At 40.3% G+C, this 23,881-nt stretch overlaps 1 protein-coding gene across 3 annotated transcripts in view; it reads left to right on the forward strand.

Moving 5' to 3' along the window:
* Positions 1 to 23,881, forward strand: part of ascc3 (activating signal cointegrator 1 complex subunit 3) — a 178,514-nt gene that overhangs the window by 134,481 nt on the left and 20,152 nt on the right. For 2 of the 3 annotated variants that reach the window (XM_034873475.1, XM_034873474.1), the window contains exons 25-36: positions 1,387 to 1,607; positions 3,895 to 3,980; positions 5,729 to 5,895; positions 6,600 to 6,745; positions 8,980 to 9,100; positions 9,485 to 9,627; positions 14,262 to 14,399; positions 14,888 to 15,008; positions 15,634 to 15,766; positions 17,220 to 17,345; positions 22,996 to 23,107; positions 23,263 to 23,397. In XM_034873475.1, the coding sequence (XP_034729366.1) occupies positions 1,387 to 1,607; positions 3,895 to 3,980; positions 5,729 to 5,895; positions 6,600 to 6,745; positions 8,980 to 9,100; positions 9,485 to 9,627; positions 14,262 to 14,399; positions 14,888 to 15,008; positions 15,634 to 15,766; positions 17,220 to 17,345; positions 22,996 to 23,107; positions 23,263 to 23,397 (1,649 nt within the window). Of the gene's footprint in view, positions 1 to 1,386; positions 1,608 to 3,894; positions 3,981 to 5,728; positions 5,902 to 6,599; positions 6,746 to 8,979; positions 9,101 to 9,484; positions 9,628 to 14,261; positions 14,400 to 14,887; positions 15,009 to 15,633; positions 15,767 to 17,219; positions 17,346 to 22,995; positions 23,108 to 23,262; positions 23,398 to 23,881 lie in introns of those variants that run through there. The other variant, XR_004656892.1, reaches the window with a different exon arrangement.

Genomic DNA, 23,881 nt, shown 5'->3' on the forward strand with positions numbered 1-23,881 from the left:
TTTGTTCAATGTTGGCCCGTGACTTTGTTCAGGTTTTACATTTTGGCCCACTGGGTATTTGAGTTTGACACCCCTGATCTAAGAGATCCATACTAAGATTGAATGTTTATGTTATTTGGTCATGTCTTCAGAAGTTCTATCGGCAAATATATTGTAATCAGATTTTCAAACTCCCTAATATCAATTTTGATCAGTCAACAGCCTTGATTTGACTGTTTACTTTCATCATTAACTATCACTCTATCCTGCTGATGTAAACAGAAGATTTCCTGCTTCCTTTAAACATTAAAAGCTTTATTCTGCGGGATCGGTGGGAGGTTTTATTTGGGTGAGTTAAAAATATGAATGCAATGCAAGGTTTTTCCTGCATAGAAAGGAAAATAATTGGCACCAAAATGACAAGGTTTGAGAATAAAAATAGCAATTCAAATCATCTCTAGATGTGTTAAGAGCAATATACCAAACAACCATTGAACAAGAAGAAATATAAACTTGAATGAGGGCTCATTAACTCAAACCTAATAACATTTTGTTGATCGAATTGTCAGAAATAACAAGTAAATGCATAGATTTTTTTTGAATAAATAATCCTTTCCCTTCACTGTACACAGACCAATTCTTTGGTTAAAAGAAATCCATATTTCAGTATTAAAAAAACTTTGTATCGGTTCAAATTTGACCCGAGCACAACACAAGGGTTAAAGCAGCAGCTCACCACCACAACATGGCTTAGCTGTTTGGAAGCTGTATGGAGACATCCAAACCCCACGTAGACTGGAGAACAAGAGCATCTAATCCTCCCATACTCCACTGATTCACTCCTCCTGACTGTAAGAAAAGAACCGTCTTATTATTTCGGACCACATTTCCCCTCAGTAAGAGCAGACACAATTATAGCAGCTATCAGGGTTGGACTCACAGCACAGAGGAGATCATATCACAGGCTGAAGGAAGGGCACTGTTTGACCAGCGGCTCAGTTTGTCATGTTCTATTATACACGGAACAAAAATGCGTTGGCATAAAATGTAAATAGAGACTAGGGTTGCACGGTATACGGAAAAAATGCAATAATGCTGATGAATATCACGATAACGATATTACTTGCGATAAATAAACTGTTCTGCATTTCTGCTGCTTTCAGTATTCAGATTAAATACTTTTTTACTGAAATAATAGAGCATTGAATTGAACAGTTACATTATAAAGTGCAGTTTACTTCATAAGAACTAACACAACAAATCTCAGAGTGTATATTACGGTATGTTTCAGCCTCTCCCAATTTGTTTTGCTCCAGCTGATATCATGATGACGATAAAAAAAACAATATATTTTGCAGCCCTAATAGAGACACCAGCTTAATCTTCTCCCGTTACTTTCCTTCTCAGAGCTTCTGGACCTGCAGCCATTGCCGGTGACGGCGCTGGGTAACCGCGAGTATGAGAGCCTGTACAAGTTCACTCACTTCAACCCCATCCAGACTCAGATCTTCCACACGCTGTATCACACCGACACTAACGTCCTGCTGGGGGCGCCAACAGGCTCTGGAAAAACCATCGCCGCAGAGATGGCCATGTTCCGGGTCTTCAACAAGTATCCAACCTCAAAGGTTTGACTCGCTGGCTCCATCCATGTTACACAGCTGATTATTGTGATATGTTTAACTCTTTAGAAAAACAAGGTCAATAAAACTGGAAATGTCACAGAAAGGAGGAGGGATAAGGACAAAAAAAAAAAATTCATAAAAAAACATATGTAGGCACTCAAGGTTGGTTACAAAACGTGTTAAAAGGCCTTTAACCTTGGTGTCCTTCTAGGTCGGATTTAAATCTTTTCTGGCGCTTTTACCAACATTCTGGTTGATTTCTTTCGATGCATTTGAAGCTTTTTTCATCCATTTGCAATAAACCTGATTAAAATTACATTATACCTAATTTTATAAAAAAAAGCAGAAAATATGAATTATTTGACTAATAGTTCAGCTCAGAGAAACCATTATACATTTTATTCAAATCCTATAAAATTGAAGAAAACACCCACAATTATTATTTTACCTGCAAAGAACATTGTATGGAACCCATACATCCATGTCATTACTGGAAAATATAGTAAAAAAAAAACATTCCATTCCTCTTTGTCCGCTTATCCGGTATTGGGTCGCGGGGGCAGCAGCTCCAGTAGGGCACCCCAAACTTCCCTTTCCCGAGCCACATCAACCAGCTCCGACTGGGGGATCCCGAGGTGTTCCCAGGCCAGGTTGGAGATATAATCTCGGCCAGTCCCAGACTGATGACAGCGTTAATGTAGAAAGTAGTTTCTTTGATAATATAATCATGGACGGAACATTGGTAGCTTTAACATCAACCATTGTAATCGATTGGTTGTTTTTTTCAGTCAGAAGCAACACAGAAACTACATTTTAAAAATGTATTGTGTATCATTAAATCATTATTAAATCATTAAATCATTAAAATCATACATTTTATTGTCTGCATTATTTAGACATGTTTAAGAAAACAAAAACAGGTTGGATGACTTTATTTTGAACAACATGCAAAAAGAAATACACAAAAAAAACTTAAAATACAAGAAAGAAAGTATTCCACTTTAAGAAGATGCAGGAATAATCTAAATATATTAATAATCTGGTCCATAAAAGAGTAAGGGGAGGCAGAATGCTGTCCTGGTCCTATGTTAATTCTCTCCATGCCAGGAGGCACACAAGGCTTGGACATCACTCCTCCACTGGGTTCGGTTTGCTGCACGTCGTGCTGTATTCCACGTGTCCCAGCCTGCACCTGTACGTTCAAGTTCCACCATTCGCCGCCAAGTTGTTTTTGGGCAGCCTCTCTTGCAATATGATGTCCGTTGTTTCTGTAACAGGCTTGTTTTCCGGGAGTAGGTTGTTAGCCTTCTGCCCAACCCCCAAGCTTGGAGGGCCAGTGGTTTTCTGTCAGGGTGTCCTTCCCTTAGACTGCGTTGGTCCACGACACCATACGGTGTAACCCCCCCATCCGCCACCCGGGGGGACGCGCCTCATACGCCGTGCAGTCCCAGCGCAAGGGACCTATACCCTTCTCAAAATGTTTTCAATCTATAGTTTTATGATAAACAATCCTGTAATTGAACACATTGTCCGAATTCAAAAAAGAAACTTGCAGATTAGTTATTTGATCAAATTACTATTTCATAATTTTCTTAACTAAATCATATGTGTATATACCATCCTTACGCTACTGTACATCCAGTGTAATGATGATGATTATATGATCGCGCGCAATAAGCTTTTAAATTGATCAGAACAAAACCACCAAAAAAGTTAATACATGATGTTATACTACCCATCAATAAGTTGAACATCTTTGCTCATTAGTTACATCTCTACTCAAGGTTATAGTGGCAGCCCAAGTCAAGACTCTCCATTGTGTGTGGAGGAGGGTCTGGAAATGCGAGACTATACCAAACATATCAAAAATTATTATGCATGTTACTGTCTATCAGAGGTTAATATTTCACCAGTGTAAAGGCGTTAAAACATAACTTTTTTTTAATAAACATTCTGATTTGACTGTACCATTGTGTCTGTTTGCAGGAGAGGACAGAGGTCCAGTGTTGGAGGTCATTGTGTCCAGGACCAAGCCCCCAATGGGGGTCAATAAACAGGATACATTAATAAATTAAATATGTAATTAAGTTATGTTTAAAACCCAGACAGTTATTTAATTCACTGTTGCCTAAGGTGGTTAAAGAGAAGCCCAACTGAAGGGATGCAAAGAGATGCCCCAACACAAAAAGTTGTGGTATTATAGTTAGAATCTACATTCAGCCTAGGGGGAGTTTTGTTTCAAATGAATGGCTGTTTGGTATGTATTTGTTGCTGTATTTGTTGTGTTCAGGTGGTGTATATCGCCCCCCTGAAAGCCTTGGTCAGAGAGAGGATTGAGGACTGGAAGATCAGGATTGAGGAGAAACTGGGGAAGAAGTAAGTGAAAGCAGAGACACTATACCCTTACTAAGTGCATGACATCACACAGTAGCAGAATTATCTAATGGATTGCTTTACAATTAAAAAAAATGTGTTTAAAAAAGTAGCATGTGTATTTATGTCTTATTTTATGCCTCATGTAAGGGCACAATTGGAACAATTTCCCCCAATGCAGTTCAAGTATTTAGATCCTTTACATAACTTTTGTTATGTGACATGAACATCTGTTACATTCAAGATTGGCAGTGTACCTTAAGTGAGTCATAATGGATTAATACGGCCGGTAAAGTGAATGCCGTTACCCCCGAAAAAACATGAAACATATTGTGAATGAATTTTGCTACATGTATGTGTATGTGACAATAAAGTACCTTTAAGATATGTTACAGTCCGAGTGCAGCCCGTCCAGCAGCTGAGCAGGCTGAGAGCAGAGCGGGCGACTCAGCAGTTCGCTAACTTGTTACCCATTCTACCAATATAAGCCTCTCTGTTTCAAGCTACGAAACGTGAATCCAATGAAATTTAACCGTGCCGTTTTATCACAATAAAACTTTTAACAGGACATTTTGCTAGCCGCTAGGCTAATGTGCACTGCATCAAGAGCACTGCAGCTGTAATGTTAATGTGTCTACCTCAGCAGAGAATGTAGAAATGTCTTTTCCTTTCGTAACGTGTATGTTGTCATGTTTCATGGAACATTGCCCTCCCCAACTCACCAAAGGTCGGATCCGTGGGATCTTTTGATAAGTTTTGAAAATCTTGAATCCATGTAAGACACGTCATCAGACACAATCCATGTCATTAGAACCAATGAATCCATGTCATTCAACACAACGTCGCCAGGCCCACGTGCAGTCCAGTTACAAAGCAAATTAATCAGCTCCACACACATGTTCAGAAGAATGTTTTGTTTGGCAACGTTGCCGCACAGAAACTCGAGTGAAGACAATTACCTCTACTGAAGAGTACATCATGTTTTTTTAATCCTACGTGTCCTCTTTCGCTAATAGCAACTGTGTGGGGGTGGTGCGCAACCACGGAAGGCTTGTAAAATGTGGCTGTGCCAACAGTTTTGTTGTCATTACTTAGAATTCCTCATGGGGGAGACAGACACTTTGCACTATAGCTTTAAGTAAAAGTACAAATACCACACTGTGAAAACACTCTGCTACAAGTTAAAGCCATGCATTGAAATTGTAAAACTTTGTAAGCATCATCAAGAAAATGTTTCTAAAGTATTAAAAGTAAAAGTACTCGATGTAGAAAAATCCTCACATTTAGAAACTGGAAACGATCCAAACAGTTCTGCCAAACATCTAAGTGTTTACTTGTTTATTTTAGCTGCACTTGTAGGCCTATATGTTGTTGGGTAGGTTAATTTATAATTAAACATTGTAATTTATAACCTACATGTGATTTGTGTGCAAAAATCTTATTGTACAAAGTAACTAGTAACAATAGTTAGTAACTATTAACTAAAGCTGTCAAATGAATGAATGAATGTATGTAAGTACAGTAATTGTAAGTACAATATTTCTCTCTGAAATGTAGCGCAGTAGAAGTGGAAAGTAGCATGCAAAGAAAAGAAGTATCTCAACATTTGTCTGCAGTATTTGAGTAAATATACTTAGTTGCATTCCACCACTGTCTGAATGAATACAATCTGAGTAAAAAACATGATGTAACATGTTTATGTAGGAGTAATGACACAAAGGAGGCGTTTCTTTGTCCCTATCTGTGTGTAGAGTGGTGGAACTGACGGGTGACGTGACTCCAGACATGAGAGCTATAGCACAGGCGGACCTCATCGTCACCACACCTGAGAAGTGGGACGGAGTGAGCAGAAGCTGGCAGAACAGAAGCTACGTTCAGAAAGTAGCAATTCTGATCATCGATGAGATCCACCTGCTGGGTGAGAGTCTGTGAGATTTGGTAACATTTTGTAGCTCACACAACCTCGATCCTAGCTAAGCTCTCTTTTTAATGTATTTTTATTTTTATTTTTTTAAACCTGAACTCTTTTCAGGCCCATAGCCAGCCTAGTAGAAAGGATTCTTTTTTTGAGTGAAACTTTTTGCAGTTTTAGCCCTCATTTTGCTTTTAACTATGAAGTTCAAATACTTTTGAAAAAAAAAGTTGATATCCTTGGTGTCAAATATTTTCCTATGAGTGCATAAAGTTGCGTGCATTGTTACATCAGACATTAGATTGTTACATGTCACATGCCAGTTAACACATTCACAAAAGTGGTGCTTTTAACAAGGAGTTTGGTTTAAATTGGTAGTCCGTCGTTAAACAAACTTATGGACACTATGGACTTTTGAACCACCCAAACCCCCCCCCGGTCTACGGGCCTGCTTTTGTAAATTAAAGCTGGCCACCTGTATTTTGTTCCTGAAAAAATGTATTACATTTTTTTTAATATGACCAAGAGAGCGACTCTCCATTGTGTGTGGAGGAGGGTCTGGAAATGCGAGACTATACCAAACATATCAAAAATGATTATGCATGTTACTGTCTATCAGAGGTTAATATTTCACCAGTGTAAAGGCGTTAAAACATAACTTTTTTTTAATAAACATTCTGATTTGACTGTTCCATTGTGTCTGTTTGCAGGAGAGGACAGAGGTCCAGTGTTGGAGGTCATTGTGTCCAGGACCAACTTCATCTCCTCTCATACTTCTAGAAGTGTCCGAGTCGTCGGTCTGTCCACAGCTCTGGCCAATGCTCGAGACCTTGCCGACTGGCTGGGAATCGGACAGGTCAGAAACCCATGGCCCCAAATAACATGAAGCAGTGCTTTTTGTAGTACCAGGCATACTAATACATTGTCAGTATGTTCTTGTTACCTTCTGACCTCTTGTTTTCATTAGCTGGAGAAATCATGTTCATAGGCTCCCATGTTTGATGAATACTGAGATTGGCTTTGTGTACCAAGAACACTGCTGGAGCATAGCCAGCCACAAAACCCAGTCTTTGTCTCGCTCTGTATTTTCATGGTTCATCTGTTGCCTGCCTCTTCATATCTGATTGACTGTATAACATAATAGCAGTTAAGATAAACAGATCCTTTGGCCTCAAGTTAATATTCTAGTTTAGCTCTATAATCATCTGTGTCTGGAGGCTATGATGCTCTAATCATCAGGAATGACTGCAGTGATGCGGATAGATGAGCTTGATGCAGAGAATAGCATCAAAACGATACAAAAAAGACTTATTGAAATTATTTGACTGAAAGGTTTTCATAGCGAAGGTCAATTTGACAAAGAATATGCATCATCATCAGCAGATTATTGTTACATTGGTTTTTTAATTGTCTATTCTCCACAGCATATGCTTTGCATTGCTGAGTGCACGGTGTAAAGCACCTGGCGCATGTGCATTTAGGTAGTGTACAAATCCACTTTTGCTAGTTTAACGGCAAGTTTGCTAGATATACTTTGGCGCATGCTATTATGATGGCGGATCTGCTAAGCAGGAAGGATCATATATGGCACTGGCACTAAGCCAGCAAAACTCCACAAGGGGAAGAAGGCGTTAAAATAACAATGAAATGCTGCGTTATTGACTTTAGACCAGGCTTTTGTTGGCCAATAGCGCTATCACTTTCCGCTGCCTCAAGATAGCAATATGTCAAGAATTCACCTGAACACACCAGCACGGCCATGGGCGCAGGTGCAGTAGCTGTTTAAACGACGTGGGAGCTGTACGGGTAAAGTGACAACTGTGGCGGTCTTAAACTAGCAAAGAGACTTACGTTGGACTTTGCGCTGATAGGGCCCTTTATCTTTGCTCGAGCCAGTATTTTAGGGTTAAAGCTGTCTATATTCACTGTTAATATATCTATAAATGTGACTATTTCCAGGTCCAGATATGTTTAAAATGTGTTAAATTGTTCAAAAAACAATATATTTTAGTTGTACTGCACATTGCTGCTCCTCTTTTTACCCTGTGTGTTGAGCTCTCTGTTTTAGCTACAGAGTGAGGCATCTCACTTCTATTCCTTGTTGGAAGTCGCACATGCAAGTAGCTAGGTAAGGACTACTAGCCAGTCAGAAGCAGAGTATGAGGGCGTGCCACTTGAGCAGATAGGTGAGGATTATAACGTGTTACAAAGTGACGCACGTTCGTCCCAGAAGTAAAGGCTGGACTACAATAGAGCTGTTTGGAGCAGTTTGTGAACAGTGTTTTCTGTTGGAGTTGGTAAGACCCTTTGGTGTGGTCTTTTGGCTTTTTCACTTTGTAAACATATCACAAATATTTAAATATTTTTTTTCAGCTCCTACTACTACTGAGTGCCTCTACGACGTGTAGCATTAGACAGCCAATCAGCAGCATTATTAGATCTTAGTAGAAGCATGCTGCATGCTTATTGGCTCACTGACGCTGATGAGAGGTACTTAAATTTGGTATTGAATGACGAGGCATTTTTCAACACTATGAAACCAAATCAGTCAGTGCCTGAAAAGTATTGAATTCGGTACTCAGCCATAATGGTCAGACACATTTCCAAATATTGTGGCTTGACTTTTGCTCTGCTGCCAGATCTGTAGAGCAACAGTGTTAGCAACCCGCTTTGGCTGTCTGCCATCCATATATGTGACTGGCCGGCTTCTGTTGGGTCTGAGCTGCTAGATTTATAGCTGCCCAATCCATTAGCAAGGCTTTAAAGATGTCTGTAGACATGCAACAGCCCTTAACACAATACACACCAAGTAATGCACCATACTCTTTACAACATCCTATAACACACTTTGGGTTTAATTCTGTTCACACACTGCAACATATCCCCTTATCACACAATTAACACAGTAGACATCAAAGGTTGAACACAACACAGCCGAGTGCAGCAGTGGCCTGCTGCCCTGGGCCTCAGTGACAGTGACAGACAGTTTACATTACAGCCAGATGGGGCTTTGTGTTGCCACCTGCTCACATTAAATCTCTTCTCTTTTTTCTTCCCTTCCCTCTCCCTCCCCTCTTCTCTGTGTAACAGGTGGGTTTGTTTAACTTTCGTCCTTCTGTTCGCCCTGTACCGCTGGAAGTTCACATCCATGGTTTCCCAGGGCAACACTACTGCCCCCGCATGGCCAGCATGAACAAGCCTACCTTCCAAGGTGCAGCTCCACATTCACATGTAGACACATGATTTACTCATGCCTCGTGCACATTTATACATACTGTATGTCCATTTGATTTGTTGGTGGCCTTTCATGCAGCTGGCTGTAGGTAAAGTTACTGCTGCAACTTTACAGTGCTGTACAAAAACTATTCAATCTTTTTGAGAGCTATTTCATCTTTTGTGTTATTTTATTAAGCCCCAACGCAGAGGCTTAGGGTTAAAGTCCGACTTGTGGCTATTTGCTGCACGTCTTCCCCCTCTCTCCCCCCTTTCTTTTCTACATCTTCCCATCTGTCCTGTCTATTAAAAGCTAAAATGCCCTGAAAAAAAAATAGAAGTCAATACACGGTATATGACAGTTGTATATACATCTTTACAGCGATACGTAGCCACTCCCCAGCCAAGCCAGTGCTGATTTTTGTCTCATCGCGACGACAAACTCGTCTGACCGCCCTGGACCTCATCGCCTTCCTGGCCACAGAGGACAACCCCAAACAGTGGCTGCACCAGGACGAGAGAGAGGTACTGTACTCTTACACTGCACGTACACAAGAGGCCTAGCATGAGAAGCATTGTGGAAGTTGCGGGAAGCTCCGGTGATTGGTCAATACATTGCAATGAAGTTACGGGGCCGCACCAAATTCACAGGGATTGGTTGAATTTTTAGGGGTCCAAGCCCGAGGATGCGTGCACCGCGGTAATCGCAAGGCGATACGCGGTTCACACAGCAGGGCTGTGGAACCCTATTGTTTTCGCTAGGATTTTCCTCCTCCGCCATTATTATTCATCATCATTATTCTTCTCCGCATAAAACTGGTGCTGCAGCCTAAACCGTACATGGTGGCGACGCGCCATTTTCAGGACTGGTCCCAAAGTCCGCAAAGACCTCAGACGCAAAAAATGGCCCCACTTCCGACACTAGGTGGCGCTATACCAGAAAAAATGCGTTTGGCCCTATAACTCCCAAACCGTACATCGTAAATTTAAAAACCTTACATCCACGCGTTCCCTGGATCCTACTGAATCTCGTGATATAGGCCACGCCCATTTCCGCCTGGACTTTTATGCCTGAAAAATCACGATTTATCGAAAACCAACTTTTTCGAACTCCTCCGAGACCGTGCAATGGATCTGCACAAAACTTGGCACGTAGCATCTCCAGACCAACCTGACACAAAGTTGTATAAAGATTTTTTATAGAAAAAAAATTGCGCATATTACAGGCAAACAAATTTGTGTAGCTAACTCTGAAAAAAGGGACTTTGCCATATCTCGGCCAAAATGAATGCTATCAAAGCCAAACTTTGAATATTCCTTGCGATGTCCTTCTGAGGTTCTGAGACAAATCTGACGATCATTGGCCACTAGGGGGCGCTACAAATACAAAAAGTTTATATCTCATGAACCGCTCATCTGAATTTTACGAAATTTGATCGATACCATCTAGGCCCACTCCAGGGGTGGTTCTTACAGTTGGGTACTGATTTGATCAAGTGGGCGTGGCCTATGGGCCAACGTTCAGATTAACCACTTACACTAAAGTGAATTACTTGAAATGTACAGGGTAGATGTACAGTGGGTAGTCGACCTGATTTACCAAATATTACACATGTTGATTAGTAGGTGGCGCTACAATGACGTCAAACGTGTTTTTGCCTTTAACTCCTACATTATACATCAAACGTTAAAAATCTTGATGTCCACGTGTTCACTACATAAAGCTGAGTCACATGATATAGTCCACGCCCATTTCTGTTCAAATTTATTTTCGCAATATTGCGACAACTGCAAAATTAACTTTTACGAACTCGTCCTAGGCCGTGTGACGGATCGGCACGAAACCTGGTTTATAGCGTCTCCAGATGGCCTTGACAAAAAGTTGTATAAAGATTTTTTATAGAATAAAAATTGCGCATATTACGGCCAACCAAATTTGTGTAGCTAACTCTGAAAAAACTGACTTTGCCATATCTCGGTCAAAATACATTCCATCTAAGCCAAACTTGAGAACATTCCTTGCCATGACCCCATGACTTTGCTAAACAAATTTCACGAACATTGGCCACTAGGGGGCGCTATAAATACAACAAGTGTATATCTCATGAACCGCTCATCCGAATTTTTCAAAATTTGATGGATACCATCTAGGCCCACTCCTGAGGTGGTCCTTACAGGGGGGTACTGATTGGTTCAAGTGGGCGTGGCCTATGGGCCAACGTTCAGATTAACCACTTCCACTAAAGTGAATTACTTGAAATTAACAGGAGTAGATTTACAGTGGGTAGCCGACCAGACCTACCAAATATTACACACGTTGACCAGCAGGTGGCGCTACAATAAAGACAGATCTGCACGAAACCCCGTGTGTAGCATCTCCAGATGGCCACGACAACATGTTGTATAAAGAATTTTGCTACGTAATAGTGTGCGCATTTCATGACCAAGCAAAGCTTCTGTAGTTCGCTTTGGGTTCCGCTTTCGAGCTGTCCCCGGGTCGCTGGGGACGACTGGCGAGGGGAGGCTTGGACCCCGTTGAAACTGCGTGCAGTTCTAGTTTTTAATTGTTGCCATTGTGACATATTCAGCTCATGTAGGCCCATTCATAAGCTCTGTGTTCAACAACGTCACATTCAGGGACTTTGCTAGAGCCATGCGTGTAAAGAACACTTGGTGCAAATATTAACAGATGTGCCTGTCGTTCTTATACATTTCCTTCTGTGCACTTCTAATGTGTATTTCCATAGATGTCCTTTTCTTTTGCTCTCTCCCCACTCTTGCTGAATTGTGCTGATGCTCCATTTCTCTGTGTAAGTGTGGGTTTAAGTGTAATTACAGATGGAATCTAAACCAACTTGTGCCGGAAAAGCCTGTCATCCTCCATTATATTGTCTGTGCATACCTCAGGATCAGTTCAAGATGGGAGCAAATGACTCCTCTGGGTTCACATTTGAAAAAGTATGCTGATATTATTATAACACTCTGATATAATGCCGACAGACCATGGACTAGGCGCACTGGGCGGCTGTGGCTCAGTGGTAGCGCGGGCACCTGCCAATCGGAAGGTTGGTGGTTTGATCCCTGGCCCTGCAGTCCCATTTCGAAGCGTCCTTGGGCAAGAAACTGAACCCTAAATTTCCCCCAATGCTGCGCCTTTGTAGTGTAAATGTGCGTGAGCGTTTTATCTGATGAGCAGGTGGCACCTTGTACGGCAGCCTCGGCCGCAGTGTGTGAATGATGAATGGTTCCTGTACTATGTAAAAGCGCTTTGAGTAGTTGTTAAGACTAGAAATTAATAGTCCATTTACATGTACAATGAGCAAGTTTCAACGTGATTATTTTAAAGTGTTCAGGATTGTGTATTTTAACCTTGCCTTACTGTGCCCAATGACAACAAAGATTTTGGTACTTAAATGCCTATGCTGCAATCTGGTGCTATAAGCAATCACTGCATGTGGAGCTCGTTAACGCTACACTTGTCAGCAGGTAACGATAGCCTACTGTTAGCTAGTACCTGGCTTAAACATGGTTAAAATGCTGAATGCTAAACGTAACATGTTGCTGTATTTTAATATAAAGGATTCGAACACCGGGACATACAACAGTTTGCAGCTTAAGACACAGAGTAGCCAAGCTGCACTTTAAAACACCATTACCGTTTCATGACAAACAACACATGCTACCTAATGGTGCGTTCACTTACACATTGCAAGCTTATGGTGCATTCAAGTGCACCTTTGAGAAACTCAAGCCGTTGGTGTAAACGTAAAAAAAAAATACATTCATTAAAAATACATATGTATTCAAATATGATTACAAAGTTTTTTGTCTAAACCCTGCACATACAATGTCTCAATGCAAATATGTACTGTCTTATTACATAGCCCCAGTTTCTATACGTGTGTGTGTGCACAGCGTCCCCAGCCTCTGTGTGTGTTCCACTGACATATGCTGCTGCCTGCTGCTTCTCTGCGCTGGCCCGTGTAGCAGCTCAGCTCCCTGCTGTTTGACTGACAGGCTTCTGGCGATGGCTGCTTAACTCTCACCGGGGGTCACCCACTGCCTCATATCCCCTCTCTGACCTGACAGCTCTTTCTTCCTCTACTGCGGCCTCAAAACCCCCGGCTCTCTTCTCTCAGGGCTGAATTTTCCCTTTCCCCTTCTATTATCTTACTTATTATCTCATGTTGTATTTTTCAATTGATTAGTTGGAATATGTGAAAGATGCATTGAACAAAGTAAAATCTAGCAGATTTTAGTTAGACACATCCGGTTTTGGAAGGGTGGGGGTATTATTTTTTAAGTATTGATCCTCTCAGTCGTTCCTCTATTAGCTGCTGAGCTGAACGCTTGTGAAAAAATAAGGATTTTTTGTGTGTATGATAGAACAAAGAACACAAATAACAGACCAGAAGCCAAGCATCTCTGTTTACTCCTGCAGTTCTGCTCCACTGGCACTGTCTCGGTTTACTCTGGCAACGCACTGGTTACACTGTTTGGCTGGGCCTCAGCAATGTGGGGCCAGCCCAATAAACGCAAGAGTCTGTCACTGAGTGACTGAGGCTACATCTACACTGCTAAATTTTTTTAAAAGTAAATCTTTTGCTACATTTACGCCTTGCTTCCACACCACTCTGGCGTTTTTGAGCCCCTAAAACAGAGTTGTTTATGAACACTGCTGCCCCCGTTTGGTTTGGAAACTCTGGAGTGGCACAAACGGAGACTTTTAGAAACAACAATGTACGTCCGTAAGTCTTATCGGTTAGGTAAGGTTACACGCCTTTCAGGAACAGTTCCAACTTGTCATCGGTCCAAGCTTACAAATCCCTGCTCTTGCTTTTAGTTTTTTCTCCAGTGTATTTTCAACTTACACAACCATGAATTTCAACCACAGAGTAACGTCAGACACTCTGCTTTCCAGTCTTTATGCTAAGCTAAGCTAGACTTAGCTTCATTTTTTACAGAGCAGCAACATCAATTTTAACCTTCGGCTTTGCATCTTTCAGTGCATATCACCAGGAAACATACTTGGTATACTTCGGAGTGTTGTGATTTGGCATGTCAGCCCTCAGCTGCGTCATTGTATATGGCACATCTCGACCAGTTTGTATTTGTTTCTGTCCTGATCCGTCATTGTATGTGCTCTGGTTTGTCTACAGATAGAGTCTATCATCGCCACAGTAAGAGATTCCAACCTGAAGCTAACGTTGGCCTTTGGGATCGGCATGCATCACGCAGGCCTGCATGAGAGAGACAGAAAGACTGTGGAGGAGCTGTTTGTGAACTGTAAGATCCAGGTACGACCGACTACTCTACACTACTTAAACACTACAATTGACTGCTTGAGATACCTCTAAACAACGTTAGATAGCCTTGATACAAGTGTTGTGATTGATGCAATGTGATTGATGACATTTTATTGCAGAAATGATCAGTGCTGTGCTGGTGTCAGTTTAAAGCTACTGTAGGGAATGATGATTGAACTATTATGCAATAACTATTATGCATGCGATAGGTAGAATGCATATAAATTCCCATGTTTTCCTCAACAGTACTCATACTTACGCACAGTGACAGACTCATGTTGTAGGAGCTGTGCCAGAATGTGTAATGTTGGAATTTCTGTTTGTTTTGTAAAATTGGCATTGATACTCACAATACTCACCCCTACTAATACTTATTTTCACTACTTATTTATTTAATTTCTTGGTTATTTTTTATTTTATTTGTCTAAATTTCCCTCTTAATTTGTATGAGTCCAGTAAGCTATCGTGTCTTTTCTTAGGTTTTGATTGCCACCAGTACTCTGGCATGGGGCGTGAACTTCCCGGCTCACTTGGTGGTCGTTAAGGGAACTGAATACTATGATGGCAAATCCAGGCGCTACGTGGACTACCCCATTACAGGTACAGTCCTGTCTAATAGGTATTTTCTAACTGGTCCATAGTGTACAATTTGTTTTATTTACCATAACAGAAGAGATGTTTACATTATAAATGTGTATAGTAAGCAATCTATCTATATCTTGGGATATTTCTGTGCGTGTGTCCCCACACATGGGCAGTACAGCAGCGGAGGCAGGCAGTTGCTACATCCCATAAAGGCTCATTGATTGCAGTTCACCTGCTACCAGTGTCTTATGCCGAAAAGTGGTCATCCGCCTAAAATGAGTTCTTGGGCTCTCCAGCACGTTGTTTTGTTGCCGGTGGTTGCGAACAGTTCGCTGGCCGTTCTGTACGCTGTTTAAGGCTGAGCCCAGCTCCCTTCTTCTCCTGTCCAAGGCAGGGTCGGTGCGTCCACATGATACAAGCCTTCCGTGACCACCCCCACCGCTCCTTCATGCAGTTTCTAGTAACCAAAGAAGACTTAGCTTCAGTTTCTGCGCGGGAAAGTCCCCAGACGCCAAAATTGTCAGAAAATAGCCACACTGAGAAATACAGAGAGAGTTGTGTGGAGCTGAGAGTCTTAACTAGCTTTGTAGCAAATGGCTTGGATGTAACGGATGTTAATTAATATCATATCTATGTGTAGATGTTCTGCAGATGATGGGGCGAGCAGGTCGGCCTCAGTTTGATGACCAGGGCAAAGCGGTTATCCTCGTTCATGACATCAAAAAGGATTTCTACAAGAAGTTCCTCTATGAGCCTTTCCCTGTTGAGTCCAGGTAACAGTTGCACTCCTGTGTCTTTGTTATTTAGATTCCTCTTATCACTGTCTGGTATGCCAAGTTCTAAATCTGGGCATCTGTAGTTCGTGAATGAACAAGATAGCATTCAATGTAACACTGTTACACTAATAAAACCTGTGTCAGAAGTGAAGAAAATGGCTCAACCTTAAAGTGACAGGGAATATCAGAATCAAGAAAAAATTGTATTGCCACAATAAGTACACTTATGTGAAATGTGCCTAATAAACAGTAAATACAGAAACACAAATGTATACATACAAAGTAAAAGGCTGAATTGGTTAACTGCAATTTTGTTGTAGCAGTTGTAGCACACTAAAGAGCCATAAGTATCACAGGAGGGGGACAATGTCCCAGTATCATTCACAGATGACCAATTAATTGGTGAGATGTGCCTTATAGGCATCATACCTGGTGGTGACACAAAGACTGAGCTGAACCACAACAAACTGGGAGGCAGGTTGTTTTTAATGGTTGAATTTAATGTACCTGTTGCAGAATAACATATGGTTGATCTGACATTGTCGGAGTAATCTGAAATAACGGTACAGAAGCACAACAGCATTAACAGGAAGCTGTGCCGGCTCAGAGATCGGTGGCCAATGTACATCCACATGTAGTTTAGTGATGCAGTACTAGAATAACAAAATTATCAAAAATGACTAAATTTGAGTAATATAATTGAAATTGAATGAAGAAATATGGGATGGCAATGGTGAATTTGAAGATACCAAATGTCCATCATAACATAACTGATTTCCTTTTCCACAAAATTGCCTGTATACTTGTGACAGATTTTGTTTCAGGTCCAGAATTGCTAGTCCTTGAGGAAACTTACTGAAACCTGTGTGTGTGTGTGTGTGTGTGTGTGTGTGTGTGTGTGTGTGTGTGTGTGTGTGTGTGTGTGCTTCTATAAATGAGTTTACCTACATCTACAGTACTTCATCCTTAGGTGTTTAGTCAGGAGTGCTTTCAAATGTATACACAGTCTCACAAGACACACAAGACTAAAAACCTGACTGACTCTATTAGAAACGAGTTCATGTGCAATGTACACACTCAGTGATGACATGTAACTAAGTACATTTACTCAAGTACTGCTTACTTGAATATTTTCTTCTCATGCTATTTAATACTTATAACCCACTACAGTTCAGAGAGAAATATAGCCCTTACTCCACTGCAATTATTTGACAGTAAGTTGAAGTATGTCTGTTGAGATTGAATTAAAGAAGTAATTATAATAATTGTTGGCAATAAACCTAATCTAAGCTAATAATAATATAATATAATAATAATAATAATAAGTTAATCTACTCGGTGGCACAAACGTATATCTGTTATTATAAAAAATATATATATTGAAGTTCAAAATCCAACTTGACCGCTTAATTGGAATGATTTTGGATGTGATTGTTTGTTGTATCCCCAGCCTACTCACTGTGCTGTCCGACCATCTGAATGCTGAGATTTCTGCAGGAACCGTCTCGTCCAAACAGGATGCGATGGACTACATCACCTGGACGTACTTCTTCAGGCGGCTGGTGATGAATCCCAGGTTAGAAAAAACCTGCTCACACCACATATCATAACCAACTGCTTCAAATCATGCATTTCAAAGCCAATGCCAACGCACATGCGCACATTCTTGGCCTTCTCCCACAACATGGTTTGAGGAGTGCCATGTTCTTCGGTCAAACATCTGCTGTGTAGACAGACCATTCCAGAACATTCCAGCCTGTTGGTATTTGCACGGCTGTCATCCCACATTTACCATTCAGTCTCTGGCTGAGGCCTAGCAGTAGGATTGTACCAATATACAGGTCTGTGAATCCTCACGCTCATCATTTGGGATTTAAGGTCAATATTCAATGTCTGGGGCACTTAGCTGCATGTCATTCCCCCCTCTTTCATGTTTTCAGCTGTCTTGTCAAAATAAAGGCAGAAAAATGCCCCAAAATAATCTTTACAAAAATATTTCAGTGTGCGACAATTTTCAGCAAAAAACATGGAAAAGGATTTAGTGTTCCTCTCGGATTGGTGGAAAGCATCAGACAGCATTTATGGTCATCTTTTGGCTGGTATGGACCATGTAAATTAATTATAATCATTCCTCTTCTGTATCTCTCCAAACGGTACTGTCTCTCTCTGTATGCTTAAATGACAAAAAGTTCAAAACTCATAAACCGCTTCTGAGACCCAGGATATGAATACTACTGCAACTACCACTATTACAAAGATTATCTGTGGTTGCATTATTACTAGTTATATGTATACAATTTATACTGTATAATCATGTGATATCCATAATAGTATTACAATTTTATGTAATTATTTGTGACATTTCAGTCTATATACTGAACATATCCAGAGTATCTGCAGGTCTGTAAAAGTTTTATTTAATTCCCATCCATACATTTTCTGTTGCTTATTTAGTGTCCAGGTCATAATGCTAACAAGCTGCGCAATACTGCAATTGTGAAAATATGTTTTACTATTCTTCTCTTTATAGATTGTAAAATGAATAAGATTTAAGAATCTTACAGTTACTTATCTTAATAATCTTAATTTTACAGATCTCTAAAGGTTGAAAGCTAAACCTATAAGGATTTTATAATCATACGCTGAGAAATCTTTTATTAGTCTCACAAAGGGGAAATTTGCAAGGCATGTTCAGATTTGGGTCTGATACCTGATTCAGATTCAACTGTTGATATCCTACTCCTACCCTTAGTAACTAGATTAATGGATAGGACGGATTCTATAGATTCTTTAATAGTTATAGTAGATACACAATATTTTGCAAGTTCTCCCACTTAGAAATCTTGGAGGGTCTGAAATTGTCATCGTAGGTGCATGTCCACTGTGAGAGACATCATTTAAAAAAAGAATCTAGAAATCACAATGTATGATTTTTTTAACTACTTATTTGTATGATACAGCTGTAAATAAGTATTTGAACACCTGAGAAAATCAATGATCGTATTTGGTACAGTAGCCTTTGTTTGCAATTCCAGAGGTCAAATGTTTCCTGTTTTTTCACCAGGTTTGCACACACTGCAGAAGGGATTTTGGCCCACTCCTCCACACAGATCTTCTCTAGATCAGTCAGGTTTCTGGGCTGTCGCTGGGAAACACAGAGTTTGAGCTCCCTTCAAAGATTCTCTATGGGGTTTAGGTCTGGAGACTGGCTAGGCCAAGCCAGAACCTTGATATGCTTCTTACAGAGCCACTCCTTGGTTATCCTGGCTGTGTGCTTCGGGTCATTGTCATGTTGGAAGACCCAGCCTCGACCCATCTTCAATGCTCTAACTGAGGGAAGGAGGTTGTTCCCCAATATCTCGCAATACCCGGCCCCTGTCATCCTCTCCTTAATACAGTGCAGTCACCCTGTCCCATGTGCAGAAAAACACCCCCCAAAGCATGATGCTATCACCCCCATGCTTCACAGTAGGGATGGTGTTCTTGGGAACTCATCATTCTTCTTCCTCCAAACACAGTTAGTGGAACTATGACCAAAAAGTTCTATTTTGGTCTCATCTGACCACATGACTTTCTCCCATGACTCCTCTGGATCATCGCAATGGTCATTGGCAAACTTAAGACGGGCCTTGACATGTGCTGGTTTAAGCAGGGGAACCTTCCGTGCCATGCATGATTTCAAAACATGACGTCTTAGTGTATTACCAACAGTAATTTTGGAAACGGTGATCCCAGCTCTTATTAGGTCATTGACCAGCTCCTCCCGTGTAGTTTTGGGCTGATTTCTCACCTTTCCTAGGATCATTGAGACCCCACGAGGTGAGATCTTGCATGGAGCCCCAGTCCGAGGGAGACTGACAGTCATGTCTTCTTCCATTTACTAATGATTGCTCCAACAGTGGACCTTTTCTCACCAATCTGCTTGGCAATTTCCCCGTAGCCCTTTCCAACCTTTTGGAGGTGTACAATTTTGTCTCTAGTGTCTTTGGACAGCTCTTTGGTCTTGGCCATGTCAGTAGTTGGATTCTTACTGATTGTATGGGGTGGAAAGGTGTCTTTATGCAGCTAACGACCTCAAACAGGTACATCTAATTTAGGATAATAAATGGAGTGGAGGAGGACATTTTGAAGGCAGACTAACAGGTATTTGAGGGTCAGAATTCTAGCTGATAGACAGGTGTTCAAATACCTATTTGCAGCTGTATCATACACATAAATGGTTAAAAAAATCATACATTGTGATTTCTGGATTATTCTTTTTTTAGATTATGTCTCTCATAGTGGACATGCACCTATGATGACAATTTCAGACCCCTCCATGATTTCTAAGTGGGAGAACTTGTAAAATAGCAGGGTGTGCGAATACTTATTTTCCTCACTATATATATAGAATACTATGTATATATATATATATATATATATATATATATATATATATATATATATATATATATATATATATATATATATATATATATATATATATATATATATATATATATATATATATAGTTGACATTATAATTCAATTTCAGGCAAAGGAAAAAAAAACGAATACTATACATTAGTGGAGCAGCATTCCAGAAGATGTACACCGGACTGACAGTGTTCTTTGGATTACATTACTTGCACTTACAGTTGACATTATGTTAGAATTACGTCTTCCATTAAATTAAAACTGGATTTGGTTGCAATATGAAAAACAGATTTTTGTTTAACAGTTGTGTGTCCGCAATCTTAAATTCAGCTTCATGTCTTAAATTTTGCCTGTCAATGTGCAGATCTCCAACACCATTATCTCCATGCAGCTGTGTTTTATATCTAAACAGCTAATCTGTCACTACTGCTTTCAGGCTTTGATTCCTCCAACACGCACACAAATACACACAGACACAGGGTCCCATGGGTGTCGTAAACATCTGCAGGCTGACTCCCTTTGCCATCAGGAGCCTAATGGTGATGATGCTAATGGCCATGACTTAATCAGACAGGCGCTGCCACCAGTGTGAAATGTGTTCACTAATAAACACATTCAGCGCTTAGAACTGCATGCTGTTAACATGTGGAGCGATGGGAATAAAAGAAATACTTAACATTAAACACACATTAAATTTGACCATCAGCCATCTCAACTGCTGCTTCCAGCCCGCAAGTGAGGCTGTGATTACTCCTTTTACTGCACAGTAAATTATTTTAAATTATTTTAAACTTAAAGTTTTGGCAACAGTTTCTTGTTTGATGTCATTTATTTGTCATGGAAACAGAATATACGTTGGATCAAATGACATACACTAATTGTTAAACATAAACTGCTGTGCAAGCATGTGCATGAACTTCAACATTTACATATTTTTCATATACCCATTCTTCCATGCAAGCAAAAAAAACAACAAGACAGAACCTATTAGTGTTGAACGACGAATCGTTTTCAAATTGAAAACGCGATTTGAAAGATTGGCTTATTGTGAAGACTGTGATTAATCAAATGCAAATCATTTAGCTGAATGTTTGGTGTAACATTTAACGTATTTAATTCCTCTTTTTATTGTATATATTTATTGTTTTTTTATATAACAAAGGCTGGTATAATGTTACATATCATAGATTGTTTCCAGAAATGTCCTATTTTCAATGGATCATGTTTTATTTAACACAATTGTAGAAGTTGCAATATGTAGCTAAGAAAAATTGCAAATTGTAATCGTAATTGCAATATCTTGCAGAAAAAAATCGTAATTTGATTTTTTCCCCCAAAACTTTAAGACCTAGAGACTATAAAAACACCTGAGGGAAAAATTAGGAAAACAAACCATTTTGATATACTTATATAATACATATTATCAACATCTTAATTAATTGTTGAATGTACCTCCTACATACTTATCACATATTTTAGTAATACTAGCAGCCTTCCATTCTCCAAACCCTACATCTGTACAAGTGTTTCCAAAGTCGGAATAATTGGCAACAACAGATGCCGTTTAAAGACTTGCATATGTATTTCATCTTAGCTTGCAGCTGAAACAAACAAAAGGAAGGTCTCACACTAATACTGCGTTGCAGCTTTCACAGAAATTTACAAAGGACCACTTATTAGCTCCATCCACTGACACTAGAGAACAACCAGATGGCACTCAAATAGCACCCATAACCACCAGTAATGTTCTGTAAGCAGTTCTCCGACTTAACCAAGACATATTTTACATGACTTACATTACAGACTTCTGCAGGTTCTTTCACCCTTGCAAACACATCTTTAGGATCTTTATAAATCCGTTTTTACCACCTTTATTGAAACCGTGCTTGGTTTCTTTCGTTCGTTTTATTTAACTTACACACCATGCACAATTATTGGCATTGGGAGCTAATGAAGAATGTCTTTGATTACATTTTTGTTGAGCCTCATGTGGTAACTCTTACTTAGCAGTGCAGAGCAGTGAGCATGGAACCCATTTTGGTTGTTGGCCACTTGTTGTCTTATTCCAGGTAATAACAGCCTAACCTGGGAACCATTTACTGGCAAGGGCTGGCTGTGTTTCTTTCAGCTGTGTCTTTTCTTCACAAAACAGTGTGTACAAGATTCTAACGAGCAACGACGTGTCGATACAGTAGTGACAAGCCATTTCAACATTTATTTCTGGGTTTTCCATTAGGCCCTAATGAAGTTGCATCATCAGTGTTAATATCATTGAGGAGAGAAAACCTCAATCAATCTCTCGTCTCGGTATTGGGTCTCATCCTTTAATTAATCATATCTGGGATATGATGTTTAATGGAAACCTGGTTGTTCATATTCATGTGTACATGTTACTAACAAAATCCAGGTAGTCTGAAGTAGGGCAATTCCAAAAGTCAAATATAGTTTGAATAGTAAAAAAAAAACAATACTATTTAAATGCTGAAATTACTATTACTATCCTATTCAAATTTGCCATTCCAATGTACTATACCATTCCAGTTTGATCCCGGCCTCCTCCGATCACATGTTAAAGTGTCATTGAACTAGACAGTTCACCCCATGTGGCTCCTGAGACGCAGTATGTGGCTGTCAACTGCTCCTAATGCTTAGGACGGGTTAAATGCAGAGATGGAATTTCACTACATTGTACTGTACGATTGGATGAAAGTTTCTTCTTCGTCTCTTGCTAAACAGGCTTTCTTCTGTATTTCTACATAAAGTCATTGTTGTGTTTTGCGATCATGCTCTTTTGTCCTGTGTTGTTTAGTTATTACAGCCTAGAAGACATCAGCCACGAGTCCATTAACAAATACCTGTCCAACCTGGTGGAGAGAAGCCTGCGGGACCTGGAGTGCTCTTACTGCATAGAGCTAAAAGAGGTCTGTCTGTCTGTCTGTCTGTCTGTCTGTCTGTCTGTCTGTCTGTCTGTCTGTCTGTCTGTCTGTTTAAGTTGTTCTCCCTGAAAATTACACAAATTCTTTAATATGTCATCAAGTTTGGGTTTGTCAAATTGTTGTTTCTATTCATGCTCCAGGATGATCAGACCATTGAGCCACTGACTTATGGTCGCATCTCCTCCTATTACTACTTGAAGCATCAGACCATCCGAACGTTTAAAGAGCGACTGAGGGCTGAGCTGCCCATCCATGAGCTGCTCTCCGTTCTGTCGGTGAGTTTCACACGGTCTACAGCTACTGTTGTTGGGGCTGGGACGGGCAGCATCATCGTGGTCACGCGTCACTACCGCGGCGATGGCATCATCACTGCCATCACCGCATATTTTCTTTATTTTAGTTTTGTAGGTTTTGCTCATGGAAGTTACATGGACAACAGAGATTGTGTGATTTGAAATATAATGAAATCTATAATAATTGTGTAGTTATCCTTTTGGACTGTTTTCTATCCTACAGTCAAGACTTAATGAGAGAATTTTATTTTTTAGTTGCCGGTCACTTCAGATTTGCACATGAGGATGGACAGTCCATTGAGCTGAGGTGGACGTGGTAACATTAACGTTAATGCTTTACCATTGCACATTAGCCTAGCAGCTAGCGGAGTTTCCATCTGCTTATAGCTTAATCCCGACCAAACCGCATAGTTGAGTTTCAGCCCGCATGTACATTTTGTAGCCTAAACAGAGCAGCTTATGTTTG

Source organism: Etheostoma cragini, chromosome 6 (assembly GCF_013103735.1).
Source record: "Etheostoma cragini isolate CJK2018 chromosome 6, CSU_Ecrag_1.0, whole genome shotgun sequence".
NCBI lineage: Eukaryota > Metazoa > Chordata > Actinopteri > Perciformes > Percidae > Etheostoma > Etheostoma cragini.